This window comes from Taudactylus pleione, unplaced genomic scaffold (assembly GCF_031769625.1).
Source record: "Taudactylus pleione unplaced genomic scaffold, aTauple2 ptg000067l, whole genome shotgun sequence".
Classification (NCBI taxonomy): Eukaryota; Metazoa; Chordata; class Amphibia; order Anura; family Myobatrachidae; genus Taudactylus; species Taudactylus pleione.
Window position 1 is genome coordinate 497,287 of NW_028284469.1, and position 21,593 is coordinate 518,879.

The 21,593-nt window shown below is 44.7% G+C and overlaps 1 protein-coding gene across 1 annotated transcript in view; it reads left to right on the plus strand.

The window, feature by feature from the left end:
- Window positions 1-1,870: 1,870 nt before the first annotated feature.
- The window catches only part of COL5A2 (collagen type V alpha 2 chain), a 210,555-nt gene continuing 190,832 nt past the window's right edge, over window positions 1,871-21,593 (plus strand). The window contains exon 1 of the mRNA XM_088466944.1: window positions 1,871-2,124. Within this exon, the coding sequence (XP_088323070.1) occupies window positions 2,037-2,124 (88 nt within the window). The 5' untranslated portion in view covers window positions 1,871-2,036. The remainder of the gene's footprint in view (window positions 2,125-21,593) is intronic.

A 21,593-nucleotide genomic window follows, 5' to 3' on the forward strand; every position in this document is an offset into this window, starting at 1 on the left:
TTATACTACTGTTCTCTCCTGGTGTAACCCAGGCACATATACTACTGTTCTCTCCTGGTGTAAGCCAGGCACATATACTACTGTTCCCTCCTGGTGTAACCCAGGCACATATACTACTGCTCTTTCCTGGTGTAACCCAGGCACATATACTACTGCTCTCTCCTGGTGTACCCCAGGCACATATACTACTGCTCTCTCCTGGTGTAACCCAGGCACATATACTACTGTTCTCTCCTGGTGTAACCCAGGCACATATACTACTGTTCTCTCCTGGTGTAACCCAGGCACATATACTACTGTTCTCTCCTGGTGTAACCCAGGCGCATATACTACTGTTCTCTCCTGGTGTAACCCAGGCACATATACTACTGTTCTCTCCTGGTGTAACCCAGGCACATATACTACTGTTCTCTCCTGGTGTAACTCAGGCGCATATACTACTGTTCTCTCCTGGTGTAACCCAGGCACATATACTACTGTTCTCTCCTGGTGTAACCCAGGCACACACACTGCTGTTCTCTCCTGGTGTAACTCAGGCGCATATACTACTGTTCTCTCCTGGTGTAACCCAGGCACATATACTACTGTTCTCTCCTGGTGTAACCCAGGCACATATACTACTGTTCTCTCCTGGTGTAACCCAGGCACATATACTACTGTTCTCTCCTGGTGTAACCCAGGCACATATACTACTGTTCTCTCCTGGTGTAACCCAGGCACATATACTACTGTTCTCTCCTGGTGTAACCCAGGCGCATATACTACTGTTCTCTCCTGGTGTAACCCAGGCACATATACTACTGTTCTCTCCTGGTGTAACTCAGGCGCATATACTACTGTTCTCTCCTGGTGTAACCCAGGCACACACACTGCTATTCTCTCCTGGTGTAACCCAGGCACATATATACAGTGGCAACATCCAGTGGCTCCAAATAGCACTATACAATAGCAATATACATTGATAATGCTAGTTGAGTCCTTAGTTCCACATACTCTTATTCCAAATTCTGAAATACACGATAAAATACCTCAAAACTTTATTCTCTTTTCTACTGTATGTTGTTAAAACGACAACAAATCTAATTTCTAAATACAGTTTTCTGAGAAGAACAACATAATCTTTGCGCTCAGATTAATGGAGATTGTGCAAATATGGAGATAAAGATGGTGCAAAAGGGCCTAAAATAGCATTTACCGCTGTGATGCTTCTGTTTTATATAGTTCTGATTAAAGAAAAATGGGTTTGCTTTTAATAATATATTAGTGTTTATACAGTTTTAATTGTATTAAATCACATTCTCACTGTCTTGCTGGTAAAATTATTATTATTATTATTATTATTATTATTATTATTATTATTATGTATTATTATTAGCATTTGGAAATCACTTTAGGTTTCCCCCAATGTGTTTCCCTGCGGTAAATGCAGAAAAACAAAAAACTATTTTTTTAGTGACATTGTTTCTACTGTCACTACAGTTTTTTAAATTGCGCGCTGTAAAACCCAGAGGGTCCGACCCTTTAATTATGTCATTGTAAAGTCATAGATAAAACAAAGCTGCCTAAAAAAGTCCAGGCTGGAAACTGCGCACTGCACATTGGGGCAGTAGAGGAAAAATAAAGTCTGTTATTATTATAATACATGGGTCACATCCTTTAATTAGCACTTGTAGCTATGGCCACTTTCCTGTCCTAGGAAGCGTTTCCACGCACCCACAGAGAAAAGTTGGAGGAAGAGAGAAGTAGTTTTGAATTGGTTGTTTACCATTAATCAGACTGCGCTTGGCAGGGGCTGGATGACTATAAGCCTGCACAGGCTGAAAGGGGCAGGAAAGCTAAAGGCTTGCATTCTGCATTCTTCCTATTTAAAGCTGCAACACTTCAAAAAAGGTCTTGTTTGCAGACTTTGTCTTGGAGCTCAGAGGGGAAAGACACATCTACTGGTGGCTTTAATGGTGCTCAGAGGAGCCTAACTTTTTTTTTTTTGTTTCCCACCCCACAAAAAAGGAAAGTCACATGTCTAATAATTAGACATTATGAATTTAATACAGAAGAGGAATTGTATACTTTTGACACTTTTTGTAGGACAATTTCTAGCTGCACAGGCTCAATATGAAGAAGGCGGTAAGTGCAATAAAATGAAAAACCCTCAAACATTTACGTTTTTTTTGTGATATGAATTTAAGTGAAAATTGGGACAAATTTGGAGAGTTTTTGTTGCTTTTTGGTTGTGTTGTTTTCTGCAGCAGCAGACTTTGGCTTCTATAAGAGTTTCACACTTTGTGTAGTTTTGTTGCTGTTCATGGGAGCACTAGAAGTGCACAATAGTGCACAATAGTGAGCAGACACAGCACTTTGCCAGTCACCTGGCAGAGGGGAGAAAGGACTGATGAATAAGGATGTGTGGGGCACAGGGTTACTCCTGTAGCTGCAGAGTTCTATGGAGTTCCCAGCTCCAGCTACAGTAGGGTGGAGTCCTTACTGTGTCTTCAGGCTTTTTCTTTGTTGAAGAAGAATTCCCTTGTCTCTTTTTTTAAATTACTTTCCATATACTTTTTATCCTGCAGTTTTAGTTCATTGTTCAGAACTTATTTTACAACTAATTTCTGATTTCTTCTCTTACTAATTCACATCCAACAGTCTTCTCGTTAATGTCTTTGCTTTCCTGTCATTCAGTTTATGGGACTTTTGCCGTCTCCTGGTTTTTATTCTTTGCACTGTCTGATTGTGTATATAGAGACTTTTTAAGGCAAAATGACAGTGGAATTTGAGTGTTCGCAGAAGCCTTGTTCTCCCCCAGGGATTCTCCTGCTGCTGTGTAACATAACACAGATATAGAGCTGGGACACTTACTGACTCCACAGAGAGTGTGTTTACACACTTGGTGCATTTAGCACATTTTAGCTCACTAATGAATGTACAATAACAAGGCTGTGTAGATGACTGGCTGGACAGATATACATCTTGATATCTTGATGAAATGTATCAGTCACTTAGATGGGATTTGGGAACCTCCCAAACAGGTTGACTCACAGACAATTCACATAGTGTCACATAGTCTATATTAAATAATAGCAATCTTAAGGGAACAATCAATATTTTATCGTGATTCTAATTAGAAAAAAAGCACAATGTGCATTCATTAAATGCATACAAATATTTGGGATATGAAAACCATTAGCACAATCAGTCCACTTAATTTACATATTTACATCATTTAATTGACAGATTTGTTTGTTAGACAAGGAATAATAGCAGGAAGTCGGTGAAACACTGGTCCGTGGGGGTCGGATATTTTGGCATCATCCCTGACACCCACATACAGTATGATGCTAACGATCAGACCATGAGAATTTCTAGAACCCCCCCTATAATGTGTATAATATATAATGTATGTCTCTCTCCTGAATTGCATTTGATGACAATATAACAAAAGTTTGCACTCAATGCTTTATTGCAGTATGTGGCTTTATACATATTGTACCAGTATTAGGGTGTTTGGAAGATGTTCTCAGTTTGCCATTGTCTCATGTATGTGCTCACAGCAGAGATACCTAATGGGGGGATGTGTGACGTACAGTAGCCTGGAATCCACAAGAGCTGGCAGAGCAATGCAGTGATTAGCCTGGCTGGCTGGAGAGTTAGGACCATGGATATTGGATATTTGATAGCAAAATGGACCACGTCACTGATTGCATGTTCCTGATCACTAAACTAATTTCATCACCTGTAGCCAACACAGGACAGGAATATATTCATTTATACATGTCCTTAATTTACGTTTTAATATACTAACACTTTACTGAGTTTTATACTCAGCAGCCATAATATGTGTGTATGGGTTTGACTTTAGATTTTACTTTGTCTCCATTCTGGGACTGTTAGTCATCCTGCCATAAAATAAACCGTGACCTAATTTTTAGTACATAATACAGGCTTTAAATGTCTTTTTTCATACGTTCTGTTGAGCTGCAGAGCGCAGTGAGTTAAATGTAATGTTTTATATTAATTCAGCTCATATGTGGAAAACTAATGATTTGCAAATGTTCAGCCTGTATAAAAAAAATAAAAAACCCCACATTAGAGTAGAGGAAGTTTAGGTAGACCTCTAGTGGCAATTTAATTTTATTTTCTGTGATTATTCACAATGCATTGAACTGAGTCATCTCATTACTTTCCACCAAGGCCCCTAAGTCCCTTCACTCCTTCCTGGCAGAGCTGGAGCTTTGCAGCACACATCAGACTTAGCGCAGACGTGGAGGGGCCTTTGGATATTACAACCATTTGTGTGGTTTAGGGCACTATAGACGAGCTGACCTCACCATGGGGTCCCCGGTGACCTGAACATTACAATTATTTATGGGAGATGTCTCGGATTTTGGCCTCTGGGACCTTGAACCATTGTTAGCAAAGTTCTTTCCTAACAGCAAATATATTAGAAGAGTTCAAAGGCAGAAAGCAGGACAATTTACGTCTATACTCTATTACGTCTATACTCTATTACGTCTATACTCTATTACGTCTATACTCTATTACGTCTATACTCTATTACGTCTATACTCTATACGGTATCCAGTACGCAGTGCTGCTAGATGGACTATTGCTCTTTGATCGCATTGCAACTTTTATCTAGAATGAAAACTAGAATTAAAGCCAGACGTGGGTGTAAATCTCGGTATGCGTATTTGGTGCCTCAAGGGAGCAAAGTGTTGATGATTGTGACGATGATGATGATAGCAGAATATGTAAGTTCTTATGACAATGGACCTCATTCAGAGACTCTCGCTAGCGCTGTGCGCTCGCAAGCGGCCCGATGGTTTGCATACGCGCATGCGCGAACACTACTCTGTGCGATCGCAGGCCACTCGCTCGCCCAGCAAAGACAGCCCAGTGAAATGAGTTTGTGGGTGGTAACAGGGGCAGGACACTAATAAGGGGGGTGTGGAGGTGCGAACGCAGAGGTGCCTGAGTGTTTCAACGCCATTTTAGAGGCGTGCATAATTAACAGGCAGCGTCATAGTGCACGTCACATGCCTGTTTTTTACACTGAAGTCCTCGCATTGCTTGCGGTAGGGTAAGGCAACCACAAGCGCTGCGATGTCTTCCGGTGGTCCTTGATGTACCAATGTTTTAATACAGTTCCTGGTGATGAAGTGTGGTGGTGGGCGGCTCTGCCTGTGCGATTGGGCACACGTTGGCTGCTCGCTAAGACATGGTGGCCTGCTTATGCCTTGGCGAGCGATCGCTTCCCGTGGCGTCACTTTGACAAATTTGCATACGCTGGGGGCGAGCGATCGCATCTAGCGGGAGACTCTGAATGAGGTCCAAATTCCCAACAGAAGTACTCCAAGAAAGACACAATTATGACATTGTTACGTTAAGGTCACTGTACAAGTGGGGTAATAAAATGGGTCCTGGTGGGTTTTCTGATTGGTCTTGGGACTCGAGTCGTCCTCTCGCTCCTGCAGGCTCAGCTCCTCCTCGTCTGGCTGCTGTCACACTGAGAGGAAACACGTAACTGCGCTGTAATGAGGTAACAGCTGTGGCGGATTCCTAGTAGTTACTATGACAGCAGCCATGGCCGGAGTTACACTGGAAATCACTTACTCGCTCTTCTATGGCTGTTGTTACATCAGCCAATAGGAAGCAGCCTGCGGTGTCATTCCTGTGCACCAGCTCATGGCTGGGTGCAGCACCAATTTCAGGGTGCTCAAGGGCAAGCACAGCACCCACAGAACTGGTCATATGAGTGCACCCGACGGGCTCCTTCTTTTGTCTATCTAAGTATCGTCACACTATTATTTATTCATTTCATCACATTTTATTATACAGCGCTAATAACACTAAACTGGGCAAAAAAGACAAAGAGGTAAGAGATCCCGGCTCGCAAGCTGACAATCTGTTGGGGTTCCAGTCAATAGATCTACAATAAAAAGATCGTCAATATCTAGATAGACCGCAAATGGTAGACAGTCAATAGGACAAAATATCGACAGGTACAAAAGGTTGACACAAAAACGATCAACATGGATGAATATAGACAGGTACAAAAGGTTGACAGGGCCAAAAGGTCGACATTGAAATGGATCAACACAAAAATGGTTGAAGCATTTTTGTTTGTTTTGTTTTTTAGGATTAGGGTTAGGCACTTTCCAGAGGGTTAGGGTAAGGCTGTAGGGGGGATGGTTAGGGTTAGGCACTTACCCCAATGGTTTGGGTTAGGCACTTGGAGGGCCGGTTAGAGTTAGGCACTTGGAGGGACGGTTAGGGCTAGGCACTTAGTCCAATGGTTAGGGTTAGGCACTTGGAGGGAGGGTTTGTATTAGGCACCAAGGGGATGGTTAGGGTGAAGATTAGGGTACGAAAAAAAAATGTGTCAACCATTTTTGAGTCAACCTTTTGACCTTGTCGACTTTTTGTAATTGTCTATCTTCATCCATGTCAATCTTTTGTGTGTTGACCTTTTGTCCCTGTCTACCTACAGTACGACTGTCTACCATTTGGGGTCTATCTAGACATCTATCTTTTTAATGTAGATCTTTAAAACCAAACCCATCTACAGGACCACACCACCACTGAGAAACAGCGTTACATCTGCTCCTGCAGACACACTGTAGTTGCAGCTGTATTTTCTGTACCATTTGTGGGGTTAAAATGTTGCTGGTAATGGAGGATGCTGGGACATGTAATGCTGGCCAGAGGCTACACATGTTACATGCAGCCAATAAGAATGCTGGCTTCCTGTCTGATGACGCAATGGCTTAATGAATGTTCCAGAAGCAGAGCTGGGTTATGGCTCTCTGGGAAAAGACGATTCATTGCACAGAAGTAAGACACTGACATTGTTACCTCTTTACTCATTTACGTTACACTTTGAAAAATAAAAATCTGATTCCATAGTTCAGTGGAGAAGTAAACACATTGGTCCCGATCCAGAGATACACACTAATGCCACAGCGGCTGCCCAATAATATGCAAATGACGCATCCTTCAGAAAATTAAAATTTTCGGAGGGTTTACCGCAGTTTCGCCTTTGAAACATCGCACCCCCTGTATGTTTGATGCACTTAGTTCCTACCATGTATCCTTAATGTCTGGGTTTGATACTGTACAAAGGTATTCACTGCCCAGGAGTTTTACAAATGTGCAGTATATACAGTATGACCTGGGGCGGGATGTACTAAGGTCCCGCCAGTCACCGCGAAATTACTAGTCGCATATGTACTGACATATGCGATTAGTATCGCAAAGGACAGCTCTTTTGTGATAAGAGCTGCCCTTTGCTAAGCAGCCGACGCCGGGTGATGGGGTCTCCGTGGGACCCCGTCCCCTCCTGCCCTGGGAGCTTCCTGCTGGTGACCTGGGCTCCTCCTCCTCCCTGCACCTGGAATAAGATTAAGCAGAGGGGGCGGAGGACCCAGGAGGAGCGCGGGCTGGCGACCAGGACACTCAGGTGAATGAGGGCCAGTGCTGGGCGACTGCGGGGTGGCGAGGCGGCGGTGAAGCGTCGGATGCGGTAAGAAGCCCATAGGCTCCTATAAGGTAACGTCAGGGTTTTCTGGCGTTACCCTCCTCACTGATAATAGGGTGAACGGGGCTTAGTACATATGTAAATGCGGTAAAAGCCTCAAAAACGGGTGTTTTACCGCACTCTCCCTTTAGTACATCCCGCCCCTGTTGGGGATTGTCATGTGATATCGTGTAGGAGGAAGCAAAGTGAACCTGGAAACTATTTCAATGTGTTTCCAACATGAATATAGTATGGAATTTATTTGATTGAAAAGATATTTAGAAACCATGTGGGTCTGGCACCCCCCTCCCTAAAACAAAGGAGTGGGGTAATTAAAGTATGAAGAAAACCTGCTGCATTACTAGTCTAAGGGGTATATTTATTAAGGTTGATTTGTGTCCAGTCCCCATGGAAACTGACATTCGCCGCATTTTTTAATATACTGTAGTGTGGCCATTTATTATGAGGGGAACGGCGCGGAGACTGGAGGAATGCGCTATGGTCCCTGTGCTATGGTTGGAAAAAGCCGCTCAAATATCACTTGGGGCATCCTTAGATGCCACTATCGGCCGCACCATTAAAACTTCCACCAGCCCTCTGCCCATCTGAGTATGGCCTCCAATGTGAGAGATGAAGCTGTGTAGGTAACCGCTGTCAGTGACCGATGACACTCCCGTAAGGCGCAGTCTCTCTGTACGTCTGAATAGCCACACCCCCTGGCACCTCCCAGGAATGCCCGATACGTTTCCCATACAATACAGAGACCGTACTGTAACGACAAGTGTCTCGATTACGTGTATGGTGCGACTTAGATGCATGCGCAGTAGAAAAACATCGCTGCACTGCCTCCAACATTGGCAGTGGGTGCGACTCAGTGTCAGGCTCATACTTACCGACCCCATACTCGGACCCCTTGCAGCTATGGTAATTACGCCCATGCAATTGACAAATATTCCTGTGAAACAGCAATAGTTTCAAAGGTTATTTTGGGGGCAATTTCAGCATGAAGGTTTGAGGGGGTCACCGGGCATCTAACTTGTGGTGGTCCCACCAATAAAATTGTCAAAATGATATGATATACTGTACTGGCAATGTTGTTAAAAAGCATTGGCCCTCATTCAGAGCCGTTCGCTATTTGCGGTCGTTCGTTTAAAAACAAGGGGTGGCTATTCAAATGATCCGTACGCACATTGCAGTCTGTTCACACCTCTAAGTCTGAACGAACGAGCAAAACATACGCTCGTTTATTTGTTAAAAACGCCCCCTGGCCGCTCGCATCCTACGTCATGTCCGCTATTTATTAGATTAATCGAGTACATCGACAAGGGTATGAACTGCTCGCTATTCTTGTGGTTGGTGTTTGCTACCACAAATTTGCGAGCAGTTCTGGCTCTAAAATAACCCAGTGACGTGATCAATGACGCTGCTGTTTTAAATATACACACCCATAAAACGCCCGTTTTGACCTTTAAGCACGCCTGCGTTCGGATCTCCACTCCCCATTTTCAAGCACCTTCCCCTGTTACCACCCACATACGCCTCATTCTGTCACTCAAAATAGCAGGCACTCGCTATATAGCGTACAAACGATTTTCGGCCGCACTGACTGGTTCGCGCATGCGTACTAAAAAGCGTACGCATGCGCAGATGTGCAAACATCGCTCGGAACGAGCGTACTGCCGCTAACGAGCGGCTCTGAATGAGGGCCATTATTTGTAAATTGTCCCTACACCGCATATGTGTTGAACACACTGTAATGCCTTCAGCTCACATTATACCACACAGATCCCTCAGCTCACATTATACCACACAGATCCCTCAGCTCACATTATACCACACAGATCCCTCAGCTCACATTATACCACACAGATCCCTCAGCTCACATTATACCACACAGATCCCTCAGCTCACATTATACCACACAGATCCCTCAGCTCACATTATACCACACAGATCCCTCAGCTCACATTATACCACACAGATCCCTCAGCTCACATTGTACCACACAGATCCTCCAGTTCACATTATGATACACAGAGGGCCTGATTCAGACCCGGACGCTATGCTGTGCTCGCTCGCATTGAGCGATTTTACGCAATCTGCGCATGCGTATGAGTTGCAATGCACGTGCGCGAACCAGTCATTGCGGTTTGTGGGTGGTAACAGAGGAAGGTTCTTGTGAACGGAGGAGTGGATGTGCGGACACAGGCGTGCCCAACCGTCAGAACGGCGTTTAATGGGTGTGCATAATTAGCAAAGTAGCGTCATTACACACGTGACTGGGTTGTATTTTACCCTGAATTGCTCGCAATGTTGTGGTGGGAAAAGGCTACCACAAGCGCTGCGAGCAGCTCCGATGGATCTCGATATTCCTGATTAATCCTACAACTGCCGGAGATGACGTGTGTTTTGCGAGTGGCAAAGGGGCGTCTTTATACAGGTGCGAGAGCATAGTGCGGCCGCTCGCTATTACTTAGTGGGCGGCTTTACACGACGCAGTGCGAGCACATGATTTAAATAGCCGGCCCCTTTTAGCCAGCGAGCGGCCGCAAATAGCGTCCGGGTCTGAATCAGGCCCAGAGTCCCCAACACTGATGATGAAGCTAATGATGTGTCTTTCTTTACTGTGACTTCAGTAGCGCCAAATAGCCCCTCTCTGCGGGCCTGGTCCCGTGCAACTCAGCCACAGCCACCTGCTTGTTCTAATATGTGCATCTAATTCGCATATCTAAAATAACTGGTAGTGGCAGAACTGCATTGCCCACAGAACTGACCATGGGTGTGTGCGACATTTGTACATCACCTTGCAGAGAGATAAGGGAATGGAGATAAAGTACCAATAAATTAGCTCCTAACTGTCACTTTGCAGGCTGTGTTTGAAAAATGACAATTAGGAGCTGATTGGTTGGTACTTTATCACTCTCCGCTGTATCACTGTCCAAGGCTTGGTGCATCTTTTCCAGTCTGAATCTGTGTAAGTAGGGCTCCGATGTGAACGGCTGCTTTTTGAAGTGCGTGTATAACATGGGGACAGATGGTGTACATTGGAATCTGACACAGGGGTGAACTAATGGAAATCTGAATCACAGTCTGAATACCACATCTGTGAAATAATAAGTATGAGTTTTCCATTTCATCTTCAGACGTGTCGGGTACGATATTCCACATGCTCACAGGTTACCAATATCCTTTGCATTCTAATTTACCTGCATTAGGAGAGGCAGAGCGTATGGGAAGATAACACAGGAAATTACTGGGTATCTTGCGTCTTTGATGAACATCTGTTGTTCCGATGCTCCTCCTGAAAGTGCGACAGATACTGCATACAAATGCAAAGCCTGCTATTTATTATGAAGGGTGAGCTTCCACTCCTGCCCTTAAAACATACAGCTACCCAATCCACATGTGATTCATTATCCATGTTAACATACGTATCACGCCAAAGATCAAATAGTTTATTATCTTTGATCTGTGTAATAACTCTGATTATCGTGTTCATGGACAAGACGAGTGCCAAGTCTGCAGACACTATTGGGCATGTTGGCAGCGTTTTAAAACATGTGTTAAGCGATGCGACTTGTAAAACCTGATCCAGATTGGTGATGAATTATCTCCAGATCATTTCCACTTGATTTTGGAGTCAGCACAAGAGCGGGTTATTAAATCAATAAAGCATCCGGTACGCCACAATGGGGATAGTGGGGCGTACCAGACAAAGCGATGTGAGAGGTCCCATAAATAACCAAACATCTTCTTTTATATAGATGCATTCCAGGGGCGTTATCAGAGTGGGTGACACTTCCTTTTGTTATACTATAACTTGGGCACAGAGTTGTAGTTTCAATGAACAGAAAAAAAAATAAATATATATATATATATATATATATATATATAAAAAATGCAAAACATTCAAAAATGCAGATATTTGAAATTATATTTAGCTAAGGAAAAAAAAAACTATTTTAATAAGAAACATTTTTTTTTCTTGTAGAGGTCCTGTGCTATCGCTGCTGTGCAGGGTGGGCGGGGGAGGGGTAAAGCGTCTGTGCAGAGGGCACGTGTGTGACAAAAAATTGGAAGGCGGGGGTGTGATGGCATATGTGAAAAACATTTTTTAAATGATTTAATTTTTATATCTATTTGGCTTTTTACTAGAGATATACGGTTCGGTTCTCCAGAAATCCGAATCCACCCGAATTTCATGAATCCGGGTAAATCTGAGTCGCGGTTCTTATCTCCTAAGGAGATCTGGGTAAATCCAGGTCGTGGTTCTGATTTTTTTGCGGTTCAGAATTTGGATTTTAAATCCGAATTTCAGATTTTGGATTGCATTAATTACATGATTTTAGCTGTTTTTAAAACTTTTTATCTATTTTTTATTTAAAAAAATCCAGATCCAAAACCAAAACACTTGAGGGTGGTTTTGCAAAACCAAATCCAGATCCAATACCTTGAAGGAGATACAGATCCAAAACCAAATCCAAAACACGGGGGTCGGCGCACATCCCTAGTTTTTACGTGTTTATTTAATATTTATTTTCATTATTTTATTTCTCTCTTTTTTAACAATAGAAGTAGATAGTTTCAGGCTGTTTTTGCAGCAGTTGGGAATAAAGGGGATCATTATCTTTTTCTACCACACACAGAGCTATGGCATCTGCAGACTGCGTCTTTTTGCCGCAGAGGAACTGAGGACCTCATTCAGAGTCGGTCGCTGCGGCTGCACGGTTGTAAGGTCAAAGGGGCCGGATATGCAAATGAAGTGCTCGCAATTTGCGTCGTTAAGATGGGATAGTTAGCTGGACGAGCGAGGGGAGGAAGCGGCCGTAAGACTAAAAATACGCCCCCTTCTAGTTCCCATTACACGTTATCTCCGGGCATATAAGGATTAATCGAGACCATCGGGAACCATCGGAGCTGTTCGTAGAGCTTAAGGTTGACCATACCCTCTCTTAAGCACTACGATCATGTCAGTGTACAAACCTCCCATGTCACGTGTTGCATGACACTACTTTGTTAATTATGCACTCCCATAAAATGCCGTTTGCATAGTCAGGCACGCCTGCGTTCTGATCTCCACTCCCCCGTTCACAAGCACCTTCCCCTGTTACCACCCACAAACGCCTCATCCTGTCACTCAAACTAACGACCTGGCCAAGTTGAAGGAGAGAGAAATTTCTGATCGTAATAGCTAGTTTGCGCACGCGCATTGCGAATTTTACGCATGCGCAGTTTAGCGAACATCGGTGGCGTACGACCGTGCGGCCGCAACGACCGACTCTGAATGAGGTCCCGAGTATTTATGCTAATGTTGCACTGCAGCCAATGGCATCCAAACAGCCGCCCACCATCAAACATTGTGCCAGCCATCCCTATGGAGGGCTTCACCTGAACACAACCGCCTGCGTCAGTGAAACTGCACCTTCAGATGCAGTGGCTGACCGCAACACGCCCGCATCTTTTAGCCACCACCATTACCTCCTAGGAACGCCAAATGAGATCCCCAGTTCTTGCGTCTAAATTTGTTCTGCGTCTCCCATCGACAACCATCGGGACGCAGGCGCAGTGTGACTCGGACACATGCCAGGCTGAAAAACATCGGCTGCTTGCGTTCAGCATCGACATCACATGCAAAAACAAACCAGTGCTGACATGGGATATACTGTATGTAGTTTAATGGGTTTTTTTTTTTCTTCTTCAGTCTGTGTCAGACATTCTGATGAGAGGAAAACCATGAAAACACACAGGAAAACCAGTGGCAAAAACATCCATTGTATTTATTAGATTCAGGGCCTGATTCAGAGCCGCTCGTAAGCGTCCGCTCGTTCGCTCTGAGCGATGTTCGCACAACTGCGCATGCATATGGGACGTAATGCGCATGCGCCGCAAACCAGTCATTGTGGTCGGAAATTGTGCGCTCGTAAAACAGCGAGGGGCTGCTAATTTGATTGACACTATGTACCGTTTGTGGGTGGTAACAGGGGAAGGTGCTTGGAAACGGGGGAGTGGAGATCCGAACGCAGGCGTGCTTAACAGTCAAAAGGATGTTTAATGGGAGTGCATAATTAGTAAAAGAGCGTCATCGACCACGTCACTTGGTTATTTCTTAGCCTGAACTGCTCAAAGTGATAGCGTTAAGAAAATCCTACCACAACCACTGCGAGCAGTTCTGATGCCTTTCGATGTTCCCGATTAATCTAATAAATACCAGAGATGACGTGTGATGTGAACGGCAAAGGGGCGTCTTTACAAAATAGCGAGCGCATTTTTCGAACGCTCGCTCAGACATAGAGGCGTCAACAGGTGTCTATGTAGCAAGCCAGAGAGTGTAATTGGAGGAGCACAGGAAATATCTGTGATATGTCTCACATTAGAGGCTTAATAAATAGCCTTGTTACTTAATTTAGCGGTAATCACACGGAACCTGAGGATTACCAGGACCCCAGGGGTTGATGAAAGTAAAAGAATGCCCATTGTCCTCTAAGGCAATAAGTCATGATAATGCACCCCGGCTACTGTGGTAGTTACACGCTTGTTTATTAGCCTGTCACATGTGTATACATACAGTAACTGGTCTCCTGCTGAATCACGTTTGCTTCAGGCTGGATGTAAATAGTTTTCTTCCGCTACAGTAGAGAAGTCACACAAACATTACGTCTGAGGCTGATTGGCTATAACTGAAAATGGCACCATTAAGATTTGAACGGATCGTTTAACCAATGCCATTAAGAGAATGCAGGATAACAGCTGTATATAAAATGTAAGTTATTGCTGCAATGTATTATGGGGTGCATAGCATATAAAGTGGACCTCAGTATGTATAATGAGGTGCGGCTATGTCCCACGTGGCCAGGGACTACACTGTTACTGGACCACAGACGCAGACCTCCAATGCTGTTTGGCTGGTGGCAGGTAACTCAGACTCCCACTCAGCACAGTATGTGTATATAGGAAGTGCGTGAAGTGAGCGAATGTGACAAATTCAGTTAGCGGCCACCGACAGCTCTCTCCACCCAAAGCTCAGTTGGATGAATTACACTTACAGGTGGAGGAGGGTCCCAATGAAAGTTCAGGGGTTTCCCCATTGAAGCATATTAATGTCCTGTTTAAATAAAAGAAGGATCCGCTCGATTGCTGTAAAACTTTGTATAGTGTACAAATACTGTATGAAATGAGCTAGAGAGTGTTTCACCAAGAGCAGAACCGAAAATTGTTACCTGCACAATACCATGTTACAGCACTGTAGGGGCGTATTAATAGTGGAGGGGTCCCGTGTGCAGTCCACGTCCAGGGCCCCCCTCCTCTCTACTCAGTGGCTGGCAGCACACTGAGGGCAGCAGTAGACTCTGGGCACTAGTAGACTCTAGTGCTGTGCAAATGTCACTAGGGAAATGACGCGACAGCCATTTTTATGGCGATTTCCCTACTGCACATGCGCAAAACATGGGAAAAATGGCAGCAGCACCATTTTGCTGGTGATTTGTACAGCGCTGCTACCACCGACGCGGGACTCCGGAGAGGTAAGTATTGAATAAATGGGTGCAGGGTGTGCAGTATGGGCCCCTCCAGGGGCCCGTGTGCACCGCACACCCTGCACCCATTAGATAGATACACCCCGGCAGCGCTGAGAGCATCACATCTGTGATATTTGTGAGACGATGTTTTCTTCACTTACAGACATAGGAAGACAAAGAAATATACGTTCTTGTTTTTTGTTGTTGTTTTAAATGGCGCCGTTCAGGACATGAGGTTTGTAGATCAGAATATTATTCACCTTCAGGAAAGCTGGGTGACAAGGGGACACTCTGGGCCTCCTTCCACCAACATTAAATCAATAGCACCCACATATAATAAAGTAAAGGGCCTCCTCCCCTGTAATTCATCAGCCTTCCACTATCCCCATATCATCATCTTGTGTAATTCAGCTAATCGCACCCCCTACAGCTGTCACCCGGCGTACTCCTCCATCCCTCTCCTGCCCCCCACCCTGCTATTCATCACATCCCCATGAGCGACAGGACTGACAGCATAAAGGACTGAGATGAGGAAAGAGTGACAGAAAGAATGAGAGAGGCCTGATTCAGATCCGGTTGCGAGCACTGAGCGCTCGCAACCGGGTTGATGGTGGCCCACAGCGCATGCGCACGACGGAGCCGGCTCCGTGGTGCGCATGCGCGAGACCCAGCTAGCGACGGGCAATCTGTCGCTCCGGATCTCGCACCAAAGGGGGCGAGCTGTCGATGTTGAGTGACAGCTCGCCCCCTTTGGTGGGCGGGCCGGGAGGGTGGCTGCCCAAACGGAGGCGTTCCCGAGGGAACGCTTGCCGTTTGGGGGCAGCCCCACTGACATCACTCGGCGGTCCCACTGACATCACTCTGTTAGAGCCGAAAGCTCTCTGGGGCCTGCGATGAACGAGACCCTACCACAAGGGTCTCGTCGCAAGCCCGATGGTCGCGATGGTCTACTCTTGACCATCGCGACCATCATCATGGCCGCTCGCTATAGCTGTGGGTGGTCACTCACAGCTATGCGAGCGGCCAAGAGGCCGCTCCAGATGAAAAAAAGCCCGGCCCTGATTCAGAGCGAGCGCTTTGTCAGAGCGACCGGGTCTGAATCAGGCTCAGAGATCGGAGGGAAGGATAGAATGAGAAATAAATGGGGTTAAGTGACTGAGATGAGTGACCAGGAGAACGTATGAATTACTAAGGTCAGGAGACCTATGTGCTAGAGTCCATCTAGAAGCTGAGACTTCAGTCTCTGTAGTCCTGGAGGTCTCGCAATAATAAATACATTTCAGCGAGGAGTAACACAGTTTCAATTATACTTCAAAGTAAGTTACTGTTGCCCATAGCTTTGTTATGGAATGAAAATACTATGGGGTCAATCTTATTCCGTGCGATGATCTTGCCACTGCGAGTCATGGCGGCAGTGGCAGCACTTTACAGCAGCCCGGATTTGCCAAATTTTGCTTGCAGCAAAATTTGGCGAATTCAGGGTCGAGTCAGGCTGCAAAGGGTGCGATGTGCCGGTCTGTTGCTGGTGTTTTAACCCCATTGCAATGCCACAGCGCACCCTTCACACGGAATAGGGTTGACCCCTATGTGCCAATGTAATAGAGTTGGTGCCAGTAGCAGTGTGCTGTGGCCATACACCCTTATATCGCTGAAGGGGTTTCAGGTACAGTAAATGATTTTTCCAGTGACAAAGTAGGATGAGAGACATATTCCAGATGTGCTGACGCCTGCTTGTTTTGGAATAATGTCATGTTACAAGTGGGAATATGCTGGGCAACCGTGGAATGGAAATAACTTGGGACAAGCACAGAGAAAGGAACATGGAAAATTTAAACAAAACTGAGTTTTGCAGATAGGTAGCGAAGTAGGGTACAGGGTGTCTAGCCAGTATTAACATGAGAGCATAATTAGGATCAAATGAGAGTTCATATAATTAACAGGACACAACATCTTTCTGTGAGATCTGTTTCAGGAATCCCTCGCACACATGGCACAGATTACGCTCCCATCGCTGGACCACACATGTGAGCGCTGACCTGTGACAGCCATCTTACTCACCTGCAGTATCCTTCCTCCATAAACACGTATAGCAGCGTGAGACACCTGTATGGTTTAATTAGTGTTGTCTTCATCTAGTAATGGGCAGCGGTTCTCTCCCATGAGATATTGTCCCTCTTATGTTATAAACCTCAGAGATTTATTTCTGCTGGAAGCTTAATGTCTTTCCCATTGTCTCAGGGGGTCGTCTGTAGCTGTGGAAATATTTCCATGGAGGAAATCGATGTAGCATATGTGCTAGTGACTGACGTGTGGTAACATTACAGAGGGAAAGACCACTCAGTAGTGATTATCAGCAATTTATCCTTTTAGCACATCCCTAAGTATTGGGGTTCTGCAGCAGCAGAGCCGTCTTTAGAACTTGCACAGTGACGTAACTAGACGGTTGTGGGCTCCAAGGCAAAATATTGTAATGCCAAAGGGAGAAATAAACTATTGTAGTGCTGTTTAAAGCTTACCAGCTCCTATTAGTGCAAAATATGACTTTTTCCCCGAGAAGAGATTAAAGGGCCAAATGTAATGGAGTAAACGAGTAAACTCTCAAGGCGCCCACACACATACCGATACACTTACGATCCGACGATGTGACCAATTTCCCTTGAAACTCTCCCCGGCAGCTCAGCACACGATCAGCACACGATCAGCACACGATCAGCACACGATATACTGTCCAATCTTCATCCGATCTCCTGCAGCCAGACTTTTTTATAGTGCATTGTGTCCTAGATTGTCAGATCTGCCGTACAGCACGGCAGATCTGACGATGTGATGTGCGACCTGCGGGGGCGCTCATCGCATCGTCATCGTGAGTGGGGACTCACGATTTGGGCATTTTTTACCCAATCTGTTGTTCCGATGTGTCGAAATCGGCCAGATCGGGTAAAAAATTGCTATGAGTGTGGGCAGCTCCACACTTTTTAAACTCGGCCGATGTGGTAGATTCCGAGAACACGGGAACTCGCCTGTTTTTCAGACTCAAAAGACTCTTATGGTTTAAACTCTCATCCAGATGTTTTCACATTTTGAAAAAAAAACAAAACACAAATCGACCAATATATTAGTGTGAGGAGAGGCACTTTAAGAGAGAGTGGCCCATGTACAGGTTCCGATCGGGCCCCCTCCTCTCTGGTGCCGCAGTAGACTCTCTCTCCAAGGTTTGATACTCCCCCCTCTGCCCCAAGTGTGAGGAAGCTTATGCACAAAACACCTATGAATCTGCACATTGATGAGCACATCAGATTTTTTGTGCTCATGTGCAGTGTAGGAGAGTGCAATCTGCACCCAGAAAATCTGCTTCCATCCAGCTCTATAGCTGCCCTTTTGTGTGGGATAACGGGGGACGTCATGGAAAAGCAGAACATGTAGACAACTGTGGAAAAACTATTGTTTTCTGTCTGTGAAGGGGGAGAGGAGATTACAATGTACAGACAGATGTAAGAGGTTGGGACATATCCCTGCTCCCTGCTCAACATTAAATTGCAGGGTAAATATTAAGCTACATGTAAAGCTGCATACACACACATCGATTTTGTTACCAACGATTTTATGAACGATTTTATGAACGATTATCTGTCAGATTTTTTAAAGTGTAATGAACGATTTTTGCATATTAACTTAATGAAAATCGTTTAAGGTGCGTACACACTGGGCGATAAAGTGGACGACTGAACGATAACGATATCGTTATCATTCAGTCGTCCACTTTATCGTCCATTTTTAACCCCAAAAAGATGAACGATAACGACGACGCGTGTTCCCGCGGGTCGTTCGTCATTATCGTTCATTGGGCTGACATGCAGGCCAACCTGACGATCTCGTCAGGTTGCTGCATGTCAGGGAATGGGGGAGAGAGCCCGGCGCTGAACGATATCGTTAATGATATCGTTCAGCGGCTGTGCTCAATGTCATGAACGACATTGAGCACAGCCTGCCGGGGACAACACTATACGATATCGCTCAGGGAGCATATCGTCTAGTGTGTACCCACACTTAGTTGACAAGTCTGACTGAACTACAAACTACAAACGTGAACGCGCATGAACGATAATCGTTCATCGTTTACCTCAGAAAGTGAACGATTTTTTCAAACGATATCGTTTAACGATAATCGTTCAAAAAAATCGTTGTGTGTGTATGCAGCTTAAGAGCGGCCTCTACTATACCCTGCATGCAAAAAAACCCAGTACGCATTGCAACAAGGGTTGTCCAGATTTAAATTTGCATCCTTGTACTGGACTAGCTCTTAGCTATATAGGAGTCACACAATGTAGATCCGCCAACTATATAGGAGTCGCACGATGTACAGTCTATATAGGAGTTTCATAATGTAGATCCGTCAACTACATAGAAGTCCCGCAATGTACTGTAGATCCGCTAAGTACTGTATATAGGAGTCCTGGAATGCAAATCCGCCATCTAGCAGGACAGGTCTCCTGCTCCTTCCACTTTTGTTTCCTGCAAGTTTCTATCCCCGTCTTGCACAGCTCAGACTGATCGTTATAACAGCAGCAGGAAACCATTATCCCACCATAAAATTCCATTCCAGTGAAGCTATAATTGATTCCTGGGATATTTTCTCTATAGGCGGAACATGTGTGCCATGCATTAGCAGGACTCAGCAGGCATTGCATTACCAATGTCACCAGTAAGCTCACGGTCAGCTACACTTCAGGGTAAAATGATTTCCTTATGATTCCAGTTTCCAAATCAGCATAGAAAAGATATAGCATTATGTACAATGAAACGTAACTTAGTTTACTTTAAAAATGTTACAAAGAGTTTTTTTTTTTTTTTTCTGTTATAGAGAATAAAAAAGAATCAGTTATTATTACATGAGAGTAGAATGATAATGTACAAGTTGACTGATGAATACAGACAGGTCACAAAATGCTGGGAGATTGTTTAATTCTCTTTATACCGAGCATGGGGACCGGCTCTTTTCCCAGCAGCGAGCCTGGCACTGAAGGAACAAATGGGAATGTTGGTTACGGTGGCGCAGTGTCGACTTATTAAACAGCGAAAAGCTTAGATGGCGTTAGCCTACAGCAGCCTGTAGATTGTCTTACTATTGCCATATTAGGAAACAAGGAACAAATGTTCCCCAATCCTGCGATTATATAACAAATAGACTGCAAAATGGTGTATTATACAGAGCACACTCTCAGTGTATTATACAGAGCACACTCTCAGGTGTATTATACAGAGCACACCCTCAGTGTATTATACAGAGCACACTCTCAGGTGTATTATACAGAGCACACTCTCAGGTGTATTATACGTAGCACACTCTCAGGTGTATTAAACAGAGCACACTCTCAGGTGTATTATACAGAGAACACTCTCAGGTGTATTATACAGAGCACACTCTCAGGTGTATTATACAGAGCACACTCTCAGTGTATTATACAGAGCACACTCTCAGGTGTATTATACGGAGCACACTCTCAGGTGTATTATACGGAGCACACTCTCAGGTGTATTATACGGAGCACACTCTCAGGTGTATTATACGGAGCACACTCTCAGGTGTATTATAAGGAGCACACTCGCAGGTGTATTATACAGAGCACACTCTCAGTGTATTATACAGAGCACACTCTCAGGTGTATTATACAGAGCACACTCTCAGGTGTATTATACAGAGCACACTCTCAGGTGTATTATACAGAGCACACTCTCAGGTGTATTATACAGAGCACACTCTCAGGTGTATTATACAGAGCACACTCTCAGGTATATTATACAGAGCACACTTTCAGGTGTATTATACAGAGCACACTCTCAGGTGTATTATACAGAGCACACTCTCAGGTGTATAATACAGAGCACACTCTCAGGTGTATTATACGGAGCACACTCTCAGGGGTATTATACGGAGCACACTCTCAGGGGTATTATACGGAGCACACTCTCAGGTGTATTATACAAAGCACACTCTCAGGTGTATTCTACGGAGCACACTCTCAGGTGTATTATACAGAGCACACTCTCAGGAGTTTTATACAGAGCACACTCTCAGGTGACCAGTGTATTATACAGAGCACACTCTCAGGTGACCAGTGTATTATACAGAGCACACTCCCAGGTGACCAGTGTATTATACAGAGCACACTCTCAGGTGACCAGTATATTATACAGAGCACACTCTCAGGTGTATTATACAGAGCACACTCTCAGGTGACCAGTGTATTATACAGAGCACACTCTCAGATAACCAGTGTATTATACAGAGCACACTCTCAGGTAACCAGTGTATTATACAGAGCACACTCTCAGGTGACCAGTGTATTATACAGAGCACACTCTCAGGTGTATTATACAGAGCACACTCTCAGGTGACCAGTGTATTATACAGAGAACACTTTCAGGTGACCAGTGTATTATACAGAGAACACTCTCAGGTGACCAGTGTATTATACAGAGAACACTCTCAGGTGACCAGTGTATTATACAGAGCACTCTCTCAGGTGACCAGTGTATTATACAGAGAACACTCTCAGGTGACCAGTGTA